The sequence below is a fragment of the Danio rerio genome, chromosome 22, assembly GCF_052040795.2.
Source record: "Danio rerio strain M-AB ecotype USA chromosome 22, GRCz13ab, whole genome shotgun sequence".
Classification (NCBI taxonomy): domain Eukaryota; kingdom Metazoa; phylum Chordata; class Actinopteri; order Cypriniformes; family Danionidae; genus Danio; species Danio rerio.
Window position 1 is genome coordinate 9732726 of NC_141042.1, and position 19131 is coordinate 9751856.

General features: G+C 33.8%; 2 protein-coding genes across 6 annotated transcripts in view; one reads left to right on the forward strand and one right to left on the reverse strand.

Annotated features, from left to right (window-relative positions):
* Nucleotides 1–19131, reverse strand: part of LOC147838394 (uncharacterized) — a 900722-nt gene that overhangs the window by 880892 nt on the left and 699 nt on the right. The window lies entirely within an intron of this gene.
* Nucleotides 1957–18663, forward strand: LOC147838414 (protein NLRC3-like). Of its 5 annotated transcripts, XR_015521451.1 has the most exons (14): nt 1957–2044; nt 2867–3010; nt 3801–3899; nt 4006–4087; nt 7212–7407; nt 7490–9299; nt 9376–9546; nt 10864–11037; nt 11569–11739; nt 13447–13620; nt 13998–14171; nt 14806–14967; nt 15558–15670; nt 17536–18663. XR_015521451.1 is itself a non-coding variant. In XM_087303362.1 (13 exons), exons 2-13 carry the CDS (start codon nt 2988–2990, stop codon nt 15601–15603), a joined length of 3282 nt encoding a protein of 1093 aa, XP_087159488.1. In that variant the 5' UTR covers nt 1957–2048; nt 2867–2987; the 3' UTR covers nt 15604–15745. The 5 variants fall into 5 exon arrangements, 4 of the variants coding, with proteins under 4 accessions (XP_087159488.1, XP_087159489.1, XP_087159491.1 ...); XM_087303362.1 differs by lacking the exon at nt 17536–18663 and having other exon boundaries at nt 1957–2048; nt 15558–15745; XM_087303363.1 differs by lacking the exons at nt 4006–4087; nt 13998–14171; nt 14806–14967; nt 15558–15670; nt 17536–18663 and having other exon boundaries at nt 1957–2048; nt 13447–13761.

Here is a 19131-nt window from a genome sequence, read left to right on the forward strand (position 1 = left end):
ATTATTTCAGCAGCTAATTATAAGTATAACCTATGATAGAGCTGTAGATGCAGTGGTTCTCCTGTTTATACAGTGGAGATCAGAATAAGAGAGCAATGTACAACTTTAAAATTTCCTAAATCTTTTCAAGGTCACTGGATAGTAGGGCTGCACAATATTTTTCTGCGTTGTATGTTGCAAAATGAATATAATTTCACCAGATGAATTTAATACCTTGTATGTATGTGTGTATACATACAAGGTATTAAAAAAAAATAATAATAATAATATATATATATATATATATATATATATATATATATATATATATATATATATATATATATATATATACATATATAGGCTAATCTTTAATAATTTAAAATATTTTTACTAAATTATACAAAGTTTCAAATGGTACAATTTCTTGCTTGTTGCTTTAAACTCTCTTAAAATGCTCACACAGTCACAGGCCTTTAAATCACATGTACATGATATGCTCTCACATATTATGACTAGTCACTGCAGTGACTCTACAAACCTCATGTGTTCTGAAATGTGGTGCTGCTTAATTATAATCCCAACTCAACATTGCATGTGCTGTGATGTGACTATTGCTGATGCGCACATTGCGATATACTGATGTTAAAACGATACATTATGCAGCCCTACTGCATAGTCTAGTACAGAGATGTCCAAACTTAGTAACCTTTGACTTGCCCCACCATACCATATGAGAAGAGAGTAAGAATGAATGGGAAGATTTATGGTGAATGCCTTTAACAGAGACCATAATTTCTAATTTAACATAAAGTTTTTTTTTTGTTCATTGATGAGCTACAAAAAAGCAAGCTGAAAATGCATGTTTAATTTAAATGTTGTAATTGATTGATGTGTGTGTATATAAATATGTATTATATACTTATTTTTGTGCCCACTGTAGACTATCTGAAAAGGTGACCTCTGCAGTTTCTCTTGATAACCACTAGAGGTCATTATCGCATAATTTGAAGTCAAAGCCACGATTTTACGGTGACCAACTCTACAAAAGAAAACTATCGGGTATTCCGAATTTTTTAAACAGGTAAAATTATTATAATCATAAACTTTTACTTTCCAATACTCCGAATGCACTGCTTAGTGAAAGAATAGGTCTAATGGTGGAGCACTTTGAATGAGGAGGGTCTTTTATTTTATATTTTTTTTAATCTATCCTAACCCTTTGACTGCCGCTCTACCAAACGATTGTCCATGTTTTTACTGTTTATAATAATGATTGATAAAGTCATTTAAAAAATCACTGTTTTAAATAATGGTTTACACACAGCATTGTTGGTCAAAATCAAACAAACAATCCTGTTTGAAACACTGCTACACTTTATTTTGGTTTTGTTTTTTAAAAGAAAACAGGAAACATGTTAAATAAGAATCTGAAATATTTTACGGCATACTTAAAAAAAGAGATCATTTTAGCACTTTAAATTTTCTGAATTCCTTAGTATTTGTATTAATTCCAGTACTTCGACATATTAACCTTTTGCTAGAGGCTGATATTTTAGAAATTATGAGATGTGTTAAAAAATGCATTGAGTGTGTTAACTGACATAGATATATACACTAGATATCGCATAGGGACCCTGAGCATGCGTCAATAGCGCCGCCACATTGGTACAGTGCTCCCAGGACAAGAGTCATTCAACTGCACTAGTCAAGACACTTGTAATTCTACCTGTAGGCATGCAAAAGGTTTAACCAACAATATTAAAACATCACAATTTCATTATTTCGCATTGTGTGGCGGATTTAATTCTGTTGGACATCAAAGGCGCTTTATAGTGATTTTGACCCAGTAACGACAAGTGGCGCTAGAGCTTGTATTAGTTTGAGATTCTGCTGTACTTGGAGGAAGAAGGAGGTTCAGGTGTGTTGTTTCACACTGCTGTCCAGTGAGTGGCGCTAATGAGCCAAAACTGCTTTGATGAACTTTTATTTCAGATGAAATCGACGTGTTTGAGCTGCGGCGTACAGTCGTTTAAAATGTTTCTGGATTCGCGACTGTTCGACAGTAAGTAAGTTAACTTAAACTTGAATAATCCCGCAGGGATGTTATTTTTAAAAGGCATTTTATATAAATGTGTGGTTTAAAGGCCGCGGAAGTAACGTTATAGTAAAAGAAAATACACGAATAACTTAAAAAACGCTTGAAGACAAACCGTTTGACGCGATGAATGCTAAACCAGTCATGCAAAATATGTATTTCATTGTTTTTCTTCTAAAGATGTCTGTTTGTAACAAGGTGAAAGCGAAAGTATATTGTGGCCTAATCGCTCCTTTTAATTAGTGCAATCAATAAAGCAGTAATAAATCGCAGTTACGTTTTTTTTTATTATTGTTTAGCAAATTATTTTTCAACCGCTAATAAGCATTGTGTAGTACTGCCACATTTTTCCTAAACTGTTGTTGTTTTCACGATGTTCATTTCCAACATGACTCTGAACAGCTGGCTTAAGAAACGGTGTCTAAATGTTTCAATTGTTATGATCATGTGATAATTGTGTTATGGTCGTGTTTGTTAAAATGATGTTGTTGTGATGTGATAATTGTGTAGTTTTATCGTCTTGTGTTAATGCACTGGCGGAAGTTCGTCGATGCTTAGACTTATTTGGGCAAGCCAGTTCTTTAGGCTTGAGGTGTCGATGCGCTTATTATGATGATTATTAAGTCTGTTTTAATGTTACAAATGTCGCTAATGAAGAAACAGCGTGTATTAATAACACATAACTTTTCTTCAATGTTTTAAATAAGCACATTATGTCTGCATATTAGACTGTAAATAGGATTTACATGCTTACTAAAATAATTGAATTTGTTTTGATCTTCATTTCAGAGACGTTATCATGATCAGTTCATGATGATCATCTGATTGTCTCCGGCTACACAAAGATTGTTGAACTTGAGCTGATGATGTTCAGTATGTCATATAAGTAAAGGAAAAGACTGCATTTAAGATGAGTCTCTCAGAGAAACACAGGTGAGACTGGCTGTTCACAGAACCATCTTAAACTAAAGTCTTGAATTCAAAACCAGAATCTTCCTGTTAAAGATCAAAACCTTTATTCATTGCCATATCAAATGCTTTACAAAACAAAATGTATTGTAATAATTTTATTTTGTTCAAGGTTAAAGGGGGTTTAAACCTGCTTGAATAGGAATTTTTAACAAAACTAAGTAAGTTTAATTTAGGTAAAGGATATTCATGGTTTCCTGAATGACATTTAGTGGTTAGTGAATGTAAATAATTAGCAAATGTTACACACACAAACACATAGGCAATAATAATTTTACTATTCTGCCTAAGCCAGAGTATTCATGGTAAACTAATGTATTTTTGTGACTTCAGTGTAAGATGAGGTTCACATGTGTTCAGTTCTGTGAAATTTAAAAGGTGGCATGAAAAACTTTAGTGAGAGGAAAATAGCCAAAAGGTATTTCACTTATTAAAACATTGCGTTTCCACCCAAACAGTGTAAAGTGTAATGTTTGTTAGAACCTGGTTAGTTAACACTACACTGAATAAACAACATATTTTCTGGCAACTTTTATTGAACTTTGGTCTTGATCTTTATTTCAGTGATAAAATATACATAAAACATACATTCACTATGAAAAATGGATCATGCTTTGAAATGTGCAAATGTTCTTTCATAGTCATGAAAGGGACAAATGCTTAAATTTAATTACTGTTATCAAAAATAACTGATGTTAATTAGGCTAAAGATCCTAGTAAAATGTCTGTTTTCCTCTGTTCTTTGTGTCTTCAGTGTAAGATCAGGCTCACATGTGTCCCGCTCTGTGTCTGTGAAGAGTGACTGGTCAAAAGATGACATGCCGGACTTCAGTGAGACACAATCAAATAAAACGTATTTTATACATTTCTACAGTTTGGTCACACATTCTCTGTTACATAATCTTCTGTGATTACATAATATAAGACTGCAAATCAGTATTTTATTTATTTGCTCACAGGTTTCAATATAAGACATTAGAATCAGACTTCCATCCTCAATGGAGCTGCAATAATTTCAGAGACCTTCAGTGCATCTTTCAGGTTAGAAATGTACATATGTGCTTGTATTTATAATACAAAACAACATATAATTAATATTTATAATAAACACAGTAGTTTGCTTACTAATTAAATTGTCATAGCTAAATTATAATTACAATTAAAGTATGAATGATATTATAAAATTATTTGGTGACACTTTATTTTGATAGTCCACTTTATACATAAGGCAGCGAGCTTATGCTTATGAAATCATGTAATCTTGCCACCTGCTAGTCCTCGCATTTTACACACTGCTCTCTGCGTATGTCACAATGGCTCTCTCACAGATGTACGAGACACAGTGTTGTCACAAAAATACTTATGTACAAAATCACACTTACAAATGGAACTTGAAACACACGGACAGAACATGAAGGGGTGAAAATTCAATGCCGAACGAGGAACAAAAAGCACTGCACATGAGGAAACGTATGACATAAACACATGATGACAACATCTAAAACAAGACACAACACAGACACACCTGACATGTAACAGTGCATCTGCAGTTGGAAAAGAGTCAACTATGTCCGATATAGTGGCTGCCTAGCAACATAAAGGCACAGTGCATTGCTCTTTTCTAAATTCAAAAGACAGTGCAATGCGCAATCATATTCTGTCTTAAGTCTTAAACTTTTTCAGCATTTCAGCTGACTCCCATTAGAATATTAGAGTAGTAGCAATGTTAGATTTACTTTTTTTGAGAGGAATAATGCAGTCCCCTCTTTCACCTCCTCAAGTAGTTCGGTGAGCAATCGTTCTAATATTTACAAACTGATTTAATGGTGAAGTCGGGTTATGTAAAGTCTTAAACATTAAACAGATATGTACATATTTAATTAAATTTTCCCAACTAAGCAGGTTGCATTTCTTTAATATTAAAAAATGGTGAGATTGAACTGATTTCTTATCAAGGGTTTTTATGGATTGTTTATATAATGATTAAAGTGGCTTCAGAGTAGTAATGCTGGCTTGGGACCAAGTGGTCAAACAATTAGTGATGTGAGAAATGTTCATGGAGTGATAATAGATTAGGGCAGCCTCACATGACATCTGATCACAAATAAATCTAAAATGTGCTAAACTGAATCTGACCCGGTTACAAACCTTTTTAACCTGTGACTTAAATAGACTTAAAATAGTTTTGAATCTATTAAAACTCCAAGGTACTTGTACTCTTGTACAACTTGTAATCTTTCCCCTGATACAAATACATCTGGTACTATACTTAGCCTACCATTTATTAGAAAAGAACATACACACGGTTTTAGAGATGTTCAATTGTAAACAGCATTGATTTAACCAGGCTGAAAGATGTACCAGTGATTCTGTGAGTTTGTTTGCAACTTGTAACACACTACTACCATGAATAAATGTAACGGTGTCATCCGCATGTATTTGTATGTTATTGTTAGGACAAATAGATGGAAGATCATTGATATATAAAGTAAAAAGTAAAGGGCCCAAAATAGATCCTTGTGGAACACCTGTGGATATACCTGGAGGGGCAGATTTGTAATTCCGTTAATTAACACACTGTGTGCGACCAGACAAGCATGATTCTATCGATTTTAAAGTTTATGGTGAGAAGTTAAAACCAACTAATTTGGACATGAGAATTCTATGATTTACAGTATCAAAAGCCTTCCTAAAATCAAGAAACACAGCCCCAACGACACCCCCTTATCTAATAAAGACTTTACTTTTTCAGTGAAGTAGCAACTTGACTAGTTTGCTCTGAAACCAAACTGCAATGGATCTAAAGCAAAATAACTATTATTTAAGTAATTTATAATTTGTGTGGCTATCAGTTTTTCTGCAGTCTTTGAAACTATAGGTAAAATACTGATAGGTCTGTAATTACTAATAGAGTGTGGATTGCCACTTTTAAATATAGGCACAATGACATATGATTTCCAAGAACTGGGGAACATCCCTTGAGAAATGGACAGATTAATAATTTTGGCGATCAGCTTTACTAGAGACTCACTAATGTTTTTTAAAAGTATCACATCCCTCCCAAATATATTCTTTGCTCTGGATGTTTTAAGAGATGTAATTGGTCTATTGACGTCTGATTCGGATACTAACCCTAGAGAAAAAGCTTGTTCTACTGTATTTACTTGATGAACTTCTGAATAATTGGGAGAAAAACACTGTGTGATTGAATCTACCGAGTCCACAAAATAGTTATTAAATATTTCAGCTATATCAGCTGGCTTATTTATCATTTCCCCATTTACCATTAATTCAGTTGATGACCTATCTTTTTGCTTCTTCAATTATACTCAGGAAAAAATTTGCCTTCGCTTTTCTTATACACTTTACCATCTTGTTTCGTAACATAGTGAAATGTTGTCTATCATGAGTCAGCTTTGATCGATGTGCAATTTTGAAAGCAAGATCCGGCTGTTTTATTATTTTTAAGATATCAGAGTTCATTCAGGGGACTGTATGTTTTTTGTTTTTAGGCTGAAAAGTACAACTAAAATCTGTCATCGTGCTCAAGTTTTTTTGAGAAAATTTGACCATCGTCATCCTGGTCAGTTACAGTTAGTAATTCATCCCATTCAATCTGAAGGACAGCCCTTTTAAAATCATCTAGTTAATGTTTGTCTAGTTTATTGTCAAGAAAATGTGTGTTTGGGTCCAATAAAACAAAGAGTTAGACCATATTCTATATATTAGCAGATGATTCCAATTGTTGGTTAAAATTAACAGCAAATAAACATTTTAAACTGAGTTTTTCATTATTGAATATATTGTTCTGAATCAATATGGATGTGCAGTGTGGCTTAAAGGGAAAGTTCACACAAAAATGAAAACGCACTCACTATTTACTCAACCTCAAAGGCTCCAGACCTTTCTTAGTTTTACCACCAGTATCTTACTGCTGTTGAACACAAAAAAGATCAATAGAAGAAAGCTGGAAACCAGTAATCATCGATTTTCATCGATTTATCATCGTTTCCAGCTTTCTTCAGAAAATCTTTTTGTTTGTGTTCAACAGAAGTAAAAAAAAAACTAGTAAAAAACTAAGTAAAGAGCGAGTAAATGATGACAGAATGTTCAGTGTTGGTTGAACTGTCTGTTTAATTGTTTTGTGTTTTTCATTTGCTTGTAGGGGCTTGAGAGCAAAATGTTCAACTTTCTGAAGAAAGAGCTGAAAAATTTTAAGAAAATCTTACAAAAAGAAAACACACAATACCTTGTAAAGGACTTTAATGAAAACAGATGCAGCATCAGAGAAGCAGCTCTTGATCTTACACTTTACTTCCTGAGAGAAATGAAGCAAGATGAAGCAGCAGATACTCTAGAAGGTGAGAGACTCACTGTCGTAATGTCAATTATAAAATATTGAAGAGTACAAGGAAAATTAAAGTTATATTCCTCTGTGTGTAGATGAGCTGTTCTTCATTCATCAGCTGAAATGTGGCCTACAGAAGAAGTATCAGTGTGTGTTTGAAGGAATTGCACAGCAAGGAGACTCCACACTCCTGAAGAACATCTACACAGATCTCTATATCACTCAGGGTGGCAGAGAACAGGTCAATACTGAACATGAGGTCAGACAGATTGAAGTTGCTTCCAGACGTCATGAAGCACAAGAGATACAGGTTGAATGCAGACGTTTGTTTGAAGCGTCTGAACAAGACAAGCAGATCAGAACTGTCCTGACAAAAGGAGTCGCTGGCATCGGGAAATCAGTCTCTGTGCAAAAGTTTGTTCTGGATTGGGCTGAAGGAAAAGAAAATCAAGAGATCAGCTTCATATTTCCTCTTCCATTCAGAGAGCTGAACTTAAAGGAGAAAGAAATACTCAGTTTGATGGAGCTTATAATTCAGTTTTTCCCAGAGACAAAAGGACTGAACCTTACAAGAAGAAATCGATTCAAAGTCCTGTTCATCCTTGATGGATTGGATGAATGTCGTCTTTCTCTGAACTTTGCTGGTAATGAGACGTGTCGTGATGTTTCGTCACCAGCCTCTCTGGATGTTCTCCTGACGAACCTCATCAAGGGAAATCTGCTTCCTTCTGCTCTCATCTGGATCACCAGCAGACCTGCAGCTGCCAGTAAGATTCCTCCTGACTGTATCGACCGGCTGACAGAGATACGAGGATTCAATGATGCACAAAAGGAGGAGTACTTCAGAAAAAGACTCACAGATGAGAATCAGGAAGTCATTGATCATGTTAAACAATCAAAGAGTCTCTTCATCATGTGCCACATCCCAGTCTTCTGCTGGATTTCAGCCACTGTTCTCCAGAACATTTTACAGGAGAAGAGAAATAATGATGTGAAACACAATCAGGCTAATGACGCCTCCAAAACACTGCAGGAGTCAAACACTGAAGACACTCCCAAGACTCTGACACAAATGTACACACACTTTCTGCGCTTTCAGATCCAGCAGAGCAGACGAAAGTATGATGGAGAAAACACACCAGATGTTTCCTGGGATAAAGACGCCATCCTTTCACTGGGGAAACTGGCATTTGATAATCTGCTAAACAGCAACCTGATCTTCTATGACACAGACCTGGAAGCTTGTGGTATTGACGTCTATAAGGCCTCAGTTTACTCAGGCATGTGTACCCAGATCTTTAAGGAGGAAACAGGGATTGTTCTTGGTACCATGTACTGCTTTGTTCACTTGAGTGTTCAAGAGTTTATTGCAGCCCTTTATGCACATCTGATTCTGGATATCAACAAGAAAAGTGTGTTTGATCAAGACTCTAAAAACAGAAATGAGTCCATGATTGACTTGCTAAAGACTGCAGTGGACAAGGCACTCGAGAGTGACAATGGACACCTGGACCTTTTCCTTCGCTTCCTTCTCGGTTTGTCTCTCCAGTCCAATCGACGAATCTTACGAGGTCTGTTGACGCAGCAAGAACACAATGATCAGAGCAAAGAGGAAATAGTTCAGTACATCAAGCAGAAGTTTGAAGCAAATCTTTCTCCAGAGAGATCCATCAATCTGTTCTACTGTCTGAATGAACTGAACGACCAAACTCTGGTGGAAGAGATTCAGACTCATCTTAGCAAAGGAAGTCTCTCATCTGTTGATCTTTCACCTGCCCAGTGGTCTGCTCTGGTCTTTGTGTTGTTGACATCAGAGGAGGAGATGGAGGAGCTTCAGAAATTCAAGAAATCAGACGAGTGTCTCATCAGACTATCAGCAGTTGTCAAATCCAGTAGAAGAGCTCTGTAAGCCAGTCAATATAAATTAAATTATGTTGTATTTGTGTCACCTAATTCTGTGGTTGTATTTTTTCTCTTGTAGGTTAAATGTTTGTAAGTTAACAGACAGAAGCTGTTCAGCTCTGTCTGCAGTTCTCAGATCAGAAAACAGTCTGAAAGAGCTGAACATGTGCAATAATAATCTGCAGGATTCAGGAGTGAAGCTGCTCTGTGCTGGACTGAAGAATATTAAGTGCGAGTTAGAAATCCTGAGGTACATTCTGTGATAATTGACATTTTAATTTTAAATTTGAGCTCACAATAAACTAAAGATTTTAATATTCTTAAAATGCAGTATGTAGTGTTTTTATATGGTAGCATGCTATCTATCTATCTATCTATCTATCTATCTATCTATCTATCTATCTATCTATCTATCTATCTATCTATCTGTCTATCTGTCTGTCTGTCTGTCTGTCTGTCTGTCTGTCTATATATATATTTATATATCAAATATTATACAGCAGCCTTAGGAGTAAAGTCTAGTTTCTCTCTTTCTTTTGGCGTTTTATTTATATAAATCACAGAAAGCAGTGCTTCTTGAGGTCATAAAGAATTAAGATGTGTATCGGCGGTTCATTCCGCTGTGGTGACCTAAAAATAATCAGAAAATAAGCTGAAGGAAAATGAATGAATGAATGAATGAATGAATGAATGAATGAATGAATAAGATGTGTATAATTACACAGCAAAACAATAAATAAAATGCCATAAATATGCCGCAAATTTAAAAAAAAAAAAAACTTGCCACATAATAATTTTAGTCTAAAAAAATCTTTTTTGATGAAAAAAAGTTTTTTTTTTCTGTAAAATCCTGGAGAGACTGTTTAATGATAGAAAATTATTGAAAGTGTCACAAATCATAATATTTTCAACTATTTTTTTCAACATTATCAACATTTAAAATCACGTTATATCATCAAATAGCTCTCTGATTTCATCAGTTATAGACTAGTCAAATTTAGTTTTGCTCTCTACACCACAATATTTATCTTTTTTTTGTCAGTTATGAGACTTCATTTCCACACTTTGGATCAGTTTCAGACAGAGAGAGATTGTTTGTGCATATTATGACACCAGTAGCTCATAGTAACGACTTATCTTCCTCTTTCCAATTATTTTAGTTATATTTGTGAGCTGATTTATCTACATAAGCTCCCTAGTGAAGCATGTGTCAATGTACTCAAGGTTACACAGATGAATGAAGTATCTGGCAACCATCACTTACTACTTACTATGGTTACTGCTAATGTTTAAGGGAAGTGCATTTTTTTAACCCATTTAAAACTGATTGCATTTCATTTCTGCCAATTTAACAGACCATAGAATTAACAAAGTGTATTAATAGTTGCACGCTGTATTCTCATTGCTTCGTCTCTCGTCAGCTTTACTTCTTGCTTTAATATGGTTCAGTTGTGCATATCCATTGTTAATGTTTAATTTTAACCCCAGTAAGTCTGACCTGTCATCATTTTTAATTTTATTACCTTTTGCTTTTGATTATTAAAATATATTTATCATTTTCCTGTAGTCTTTCAGACTGCAGTATCAGTGAAGAAGGTTATAAAGCTCTGGCTTCAGCTCTGAGATCAAACCCTTCACACCTGATAGAGCTGGATCTCAGAGGAAATGATCCTGGACAATCAGGAGTGAAGGAGCTCACTGAGTTACTACAGGATCCACACTGTCCACTGAAGACACTGAGGTGAGAGAGAGGGAAATAATAAAGTTAGATGTGGGAGATCAAAACAGAATTTTATTTTAGTTTTACAGAATCTTGAGATAAAATAAATGCTTTAATGCATCGGAAGGTTAAAAGATCAGTTTTTGTTTTGATCAGGAGTGAACATGTTATTATGTTAACATTAATTAATAAACACAGACAATTATTTAATCACCTTTTAATGCAGTTTTATTGTTTTTCTTGATTATTATCATCTTTAAAAGTTCATTGCTCACTGGCTCTGAACTTTTTTAAAAGTTGATTTTAGTGCACTTTTATTCATATTCCAAGAACCTTTATAATTAAATGCACTACTTTTTAATTCAGTTTTGCATATAACAATCCACTTAAACAAAGGAAAATCATGTGAATTAATCAGTTTAAGTCATTGTCCAGCCCTAGTTTTAATGTTTCTGCTTTATTGATGCTAAATTGTAAACACAGTCAGTAGATGTGCTGGTGTTCTGCTGTATAATATATAGATCTCACTACTGTTTGATTCTCTGTTTTCAGGTTTTTGAGTCCTGCTGCTGATGAAGCCTGTCAGTGTGTGACTGGAATTGTGGGTAAAAACCCATTACTCCTAAAAGAACTGAATCTGAGTTATCGTGTACTAGAAGACACACGAGTGAATCAACTCTCAGCTCTACTGCAGGATAAACACTGTCAGATCAACACACTCATGTGAGTATTGCACATTAAACTAAACTTTTAATGGTAATCTTACTGTAGTGTACTCTTTACTCTTTGATATCCTGACAGTTCATCATTTCCTGAAATAATAGGCAAGAAAACACTCTAAATGACAATAAATCAAAAAACAAAAAAAAATCTAAAAATAATCAGAAAATAAGCTAGATCCATCGTTCGAACCATGTTAGTTATAACATAAAACGCCTATAAAGATGCTCTAAACGGGGTGGAGTAACAACTTCTTTAGAGAAAACACGCATGATTTCTTTGTGCAAATTATATTGTTTTACACGCACACGCATTAAAAAAAATCCTATAATAGGTATGGTAAAAACATGAACTTGTTTTCCATATTAATTGAAGTATATGTAAACATCACATATAGAGTAGATGTTTCCTTTTACAAATATTATTGAGAACATTCCATATTCTATTCTAAAACATAAAATCCCTTACCAAAGCTAAAACGTATTCTAATATCATATATAAATCATATCAATTAATTAAATAATGAGCTGATTTATTAAGAAATGACATTTTATTTTATTAGGAAATGTAATTTTTTTTAATAATAATAATATTATTAATGATGATGATTTCCCAGAGATGGGTTGCAGCTGGAAGGGCATCCACTATGTAAAACGTATGCTGGATAAGTTGGTGGTTCATTCCATTGTGTCGACCCCAGATTAATAAAGGGACAAAACCAAAAAAAAAAAAAAAGAATGAACAAATGATGATTGTTATTATTAACATTATTATTATTATTTAATAGGATATTGTTTTGTTTTTTTCTTTGAAAAGTCTACTTTTACAGTTTGACACATGCATACCACTGCAGAAATGTTCTAACCAGCAGACCCATGTCATATACAGTACAGATACTTAATAAATAACCTACTATAAATTAAAAGCATTAATGTATGCATGTTTTCTGTTTTCACAAGCTTTGGAGACGTAACATAAATTCCGCTTATAACAGGTCACCTATAGTTTCTCATGAGCCACGGCTGTGTTCAAAATGACATCAATGTTTTCAAAGTGCACTGCAAAGGGAGCACAATTGTAAACATGAAGATTGCTAAAACTGAACTGTAAAAATACTTTGAAAGCAAATTACACCTAAGAGAGATGACTTTAATGCTTTTTTTATAATTCAAGTTTAAATGTTAGAATGTTCTAAATGATTAGGGCATAGTTGGCACAACTGGGAATAGAAGACTTCTAGGAACTATGTTTCTAACTACAGCTCCAGAGGTGTAGTTGCAATTATAGAAGTTTGCAAAGCAGTTTGCAATTGTTCATTAGAACAATGGATTTGGGAGATGCCAAATCAACAAAATATCTTTGTAAAGACAGAACTTGAGACCCTAGATGGCTAACAATGGTTTTCGGAAACGCACCACTGATTGGTGCAGCACTGAACCAAATGAACATCCTTTTCTAAAACTTGTCTGAATGTTTTTTGCTAAAGGAACCACTTAAGAAAAACATTTAATCATTTGTCCTCCACTGTGATTGAACACTGATCTGAGACTACATGAACAATATTACACAAGTAGAGTTTATGTGTCTTTTTTATTTGGCCATAGATATGGTGTATTTATGTGCATCTTTATTGAACTCACTGTTTATCATTACAGATCACATTTATCATTACAGACCTCAGACATTGTCTTTTTGTCTCTCTGTCTTCAGTCTGTGTAAATGCAGTATTACAGAGGAACAGTGTGAGATCCTGACTTCAGCTCTGAAATTAAACCCATCAAACCTGAGAGAACTGAACCTCAGCTGGAATAAACTAGGAGACTCCGCTGTGAAAAACCTCAGTGATTTACTGATGAAGCCACAATTCAAGCTGGAGATACTACAGTTAGTATCATTATACTGTACAGCAGATACTGAGAGATTAAAGATTATTTATTCTCAGACAGTATACATCAAAGCATTTATAAACTCCACATTCTTCCTGTTTATTTGTGTATTTTCTCATTAAATGCAATCATAAAATCAGAAGTATTTTACTTTTTTATTGGAGTGTTGCTGGCAAAATAATGTGTTAAATACTCAGAAAACATGAAACTCTAGACTTGGATTATATCTTGTCCTCAAATCCTGCTCTTTTGATTTGCTCTTTTATTATGTTTTTATGATTTTGCTGCTCTGTTAGTGACTAACTGTTATGTATTTTACTCACACATGAACTTAATGTAGTTCTATGTCATTGTCTTTTCTCTTTCTGTCTTCAGTCTGAATCATTGCAGTATTACAGAGGAACAGTGTGTGATCCTGACTTCAGCTCTGAAATCAAACCCATCACACCTGAGAGAACTGAACCTCAGTGAGAATCAAATAAGAAACACAGGAGTGAATCTCTTATGTGACGTACTGAAAGATTCACACTGTAAACTGTATACACTAACGTGAGAAACATTCACACAATTAAACAGTTTAAACTAAAACACTTCATATGTTCTCTTTTATATCTCACAGTAAATTTGAGCTTTTACAATCTTTTTAATAAATTTCTTCACTTTTCTGATGATCCTGAATCAGATGAATGTTTGTGCTGATGCTGCTTTTATATGCAGAATAGGGTCTACTAGATGATAATTGTGTAATTGTAATTTGTCAAATGCATGCTAATTTCACTGTTTATGCTAAATAAAAGCATGCTCAAAATGATTGTTTTTATATGTAAATATGTGCTTTAGCAATGTGGAAAAAACAAATAATAATGTTAAAAAATAACAATCAGCAGCAACTGATCTTTCCTCATTGTTTACGGCTGTCAAACTTAGAAACCAAGATATAAAATAAATGTTAGCAGTGAATAATAGTAGTAGCAGCAGCAACATATAACACTAGTACTGGTTTAAAAGATCACTGATGTCCAAATTCTGACTGAAATTAACAATTTCTAAATGTAATTGAAGACATGTGGAGCAGCATAAGCTCTGCAGGACGGAGACTCTCTACAAATGAGTTTATCACTGCTGCATTAAACCTGTGATGACATTAAAACATATTTCTTTCTTTCTTTTTGTCTTTTTATAGATTGTATGGCTGTGGCATCTCATATGTTTCCTCTTTAACTCAGTGTTTGATGAACACAAAAGCTCTGCAGTTTCTAAAAGAGCTTGATCTGAGAGACAATCACATTGGAGACTCAAAGCAGGAGCTCATTGATGTGATTCGAGACTCAAACTGTAAACTGATGTGAGTAAACAACACTGATAGTAAAGATCTTCATCTTCCTCTGAGATGTGAACAAATCTTTCAGATGTGTCTGAGAGGAAATGATCATCAAGCTTTATTTGATGAGCACAAAGTGTGCAGTGTCTGCAATGGTTGAAGAGAAAGGAGGAAAGAGCAGAAGAGCTGCAAGTCAGAGCTTTATCCAGCAACAGCTGCTTTATTAATGTCTTCAGCAGTGAATCATTACAGTCTGAAATAGTCTTGGACAGACTGTAGAAAACACTGGTCAAATCAGTGCAGATTCAGCAGCACATCAGCAATGACTCTCGCTCTTCTGGACTCTCTAATATAACATTAGTCTTCAGTCACAGAAAGTGTTCAGACATCAGCTTGTGTCTCTCAGCACTCACAGGCTCAAACACATGAACACCATTACTGCTTTAACTGTATTCAATTTAACACAGATGTTGTTTTAGAAATACAGTGATTGTTCCAGAGAATATTAGGTTATTGAATTTGTTTACTGAACAGCAGTAATTGAGATGTAGTGGTTATGAATCTGTACTGTTTCACTGAACACTGATTGTTTTCTCTTCTGGTTTCACCTATAGAATAGAGCATCAGTGGTCTACAGACTCTGAATGCTGTATATCATAGTCAGGTGTGAAGATGAGAGGATCGGTGAACATCAGTTGAGGATCTACAAAAGAGTCTCAATACTGTGGTAAAATGTGGGATTAAAATGTGACGATAAATGTTAAATCAGGCGAAGAGACTCAGAATGACAAGCAAATAACGCAGTGTGTGTTAGAAACATGATATTGAATCAGAAACAATTTTCATTTGGAATCAAACATTCATTATGCAATTCAATATTTCTAATTATTAATATATATATATATATATATTTAAGCACAACTAATAAATCAATATAAGAACTACGATAGTAAATTTCTGTTTTAAAATAGGTGCTATACCGCTCTTATATTTCACACATAGCAGATCTTCTTTACTGTATTATATTATATTTTATATTACGCTTGCTATTTGTGTCTGTTGCTGATGCACAAATATTCAGTCTATTGTGTGTGTTCTGGATGGAGTTTCTCCTTCAGTTTTACTGTTTTAATCAGTGAAGCGTTTGTGTCTTTTATTCTGATCTAGTCACTGTAATGTATTTTATTTAACCTGTATAATTTATACTATTCAATTTATTATTTTTATATATATTATATATATTTTTCCATGTTAATGTATGGTTAAATCAGATCTCCAGAAATTATAATCGGCATATTTAATAAACGTATCATTTGTCAATGATCTTGCCTGATCTTATACTCTTACCACACATCACCAATACAAATACAATAGTGATTTTTTTTTAATCATAGACTAAATATGTTACAGAAAAATTAAAGTTAAAATAGTTTGATTCATTAGATTTCATTAGTTGTTTTGTAAGCTCAAAAAAATTGCCTTTTTAATCCTGGTGTTCAAAAATAATTGAATAATTCTGTTGAAGCCTATTTGTATATCAGAATATGATTATTCATCGTGTTTGATATTTCCTTTTAATTTGTTCTTTGTAGTCTATCATGTAAATTAAGTGATCTTTCTTTGTCATACACAGATTTGCGTTACACACAGTTACGTCATTGTGATGTTGTGACATCATCTAGCAGCTGGGTCCTTTTCACTATAAAGGGCCTTTAAGACTTCAGTATTTCCAAAACAGTTTGAGATTTTTTTTATTTAAGCACATATTTGTTGTATAAATTAGACCATAGACTGTAAGAAATTAATGTAAGTCAAGCTCCAGCACTTTTTATAAAAAAACTTCAAACAGTAAACAAACCTCTAAATATGTGAACCCTGTCATGGACAAATATAAATATTGAGTATATTTTCATTGCAGTGGGATTATGAAATGTTTATTTTCAGAAAGGTCATGTGTCTCTTTACCAACCCAGCATTTTAGATTATGGGAAAAGTCTGTTTATAAAAATACAATTATGGACATTTTTTTTCTAGTTTAAGATATGCAATCATTGCACATTCTTTTCAAAATAAAACCCAACATCTAAAGTATTTTGTTAAACTTTCCAACAATATTAACTGGCCTTTATTGGGTAATTAAGAAATCACTCGTTCATTCAGTCATTGTTCTTCAGCTTAGTCCCTTATTCATCAGGGGTCACTATAGTTTAATGAACCACCCAATTTAGTAATTACACAAGGTTTTGCTTGAGTTAATAAATAATTTGTTTATTTTAATAAAAGTTGAACATGACAGGGTGGAAATTGGCATGACAGTGTGGACAAAAGCTTAATTGGTGAACAAAAAATGGAGGAACATTTGAAAAACTACAGGTACACGAATAAAAGGTTTTAAGAATTCCACATCAGTTTCACCAACCACTGCCAGTGCAAAACACTGAGCCACAGTGCCGCCTCTTCTGTTATCAGTTAGGATTTATCAATATGCAGTTTGAAAAAATAAACAATTATCATTCTTTACATTAAACTAAATATGCTAATGAATTCAAATCTTTGCACTGTAAACTGTTTTTTTTTTTTTTTTTCCCACAGTACTGCATCATGGTCTTCCCTATATTTCCTTGCTTTCTCAGCTCCACTTACTCAGTTCTGGAAAGGAAGAAAATGTATAAAATAGTAAAGGGAATGTTGGATCGTGTTGTATTGGGAATGGAGAGACGTAATGACTTGTCATTAATTGATCTACGCTTATACTACTATTGTAAAACAGAAGCATGAACTAAAAGTCTTAAAGCAACTCATGTGAACACCTTACTCATGTTGTCTTTTTCAGAATAAGGTAAATATTTAGATTACAGATGTTCACATGTACACATACATACTTAGGGCTGTATTTTTATTTCAAACAGTCAATGAAATCCATTACACGAACTTTAAAATGACATTTATTATCCGTTATATAGACTAACACAGATATTGCCAAAAGGTTTGTATTGTCCACTCATGTATTAAATCTACTGATGTAATATGTGCATAGGTGTTATAACATGACCGCTTTATCTCAATAACAATAAAATCATAAATAATAAGATAGCAATGAATATGTCCATACTGTCATGGAAGGGTTTGTGACAGGGTGGACATATTTGGCTAAAGATTTATTATCTAGCATTTATTCAACATGTTTACCTGCAGTTGGCAAAGTGTTTTCCTGTTTAACCTCACTATACACAGTTTAAAAGCTATATTTAAATTTTCTGAAAAAAGTTTTTTGTTCATAAATTTTTCACTATGACAAGGTGGACATGTTATGCTTGACAACATTCAATTTCAAACTCCATAAAAGAAAATTAGGAAACATAAGTGTAGATATTTACTGTGTGCACAGCAGATGTTTTAACCTCCTCTGAAGAAAGGCAAAATTGTCCATGGGGAGTTCACAGAGTACATTAGAGGTTCATTTACCACATTATGACAGCAATTTCAAGGACACATGGAAAATAATTAATAATAGTATGAAAACGAAATAAGCTATCAGAATGCATTATTTCATCAAATAACATGTTCTGGACAATAATAATGTATATAAAAATAATATTATGTCATTTATCTAATTTTTGAAGTTTGCTGAGCAGGGACAAATACTTATTTCAAAACATTTGTAACTCTACCTGTATGCGGGTAAAGGTTAAACCAACAGTATTAAAACATCACAATTTCATTATTTCTCATTGTGTGATAGATTTAATCTTGTGCGACATCAAAGGCGCTTGATAGTGATTTTGACCCAGTAACGACAGGTGGCGCTAGAGCTTGCATTAGTTTGAGATTCTGCTGTAAGCAGAAGAAGAAGGAGATTAAACAAGTGTGCCGCAAGCCTGCGTTTGAGTGAGGGTCGCGTGATTTTTTTTCCCAAACCAGTTCAGCGCAAACCACGCCCCCTACGCGAAAACCCCACCCCGCTGCTGTGACTCACGTCCGTGGCTCGATTTCATTGGTCCAGCAGCTCCAGCTTTATCACAATGGCAGCGAACACAAACTATTTTTTAATAAAAGACCTAAAATACGAAAGGTTAACAAAGTGCATGTATGAAATAAAACGTAGTACAAACAATCTACAGCTTATATAAAAAGCTGTGTTTAATGAATAAAAATAGTGCCAAAAATACATGAAGTAAACACACACAC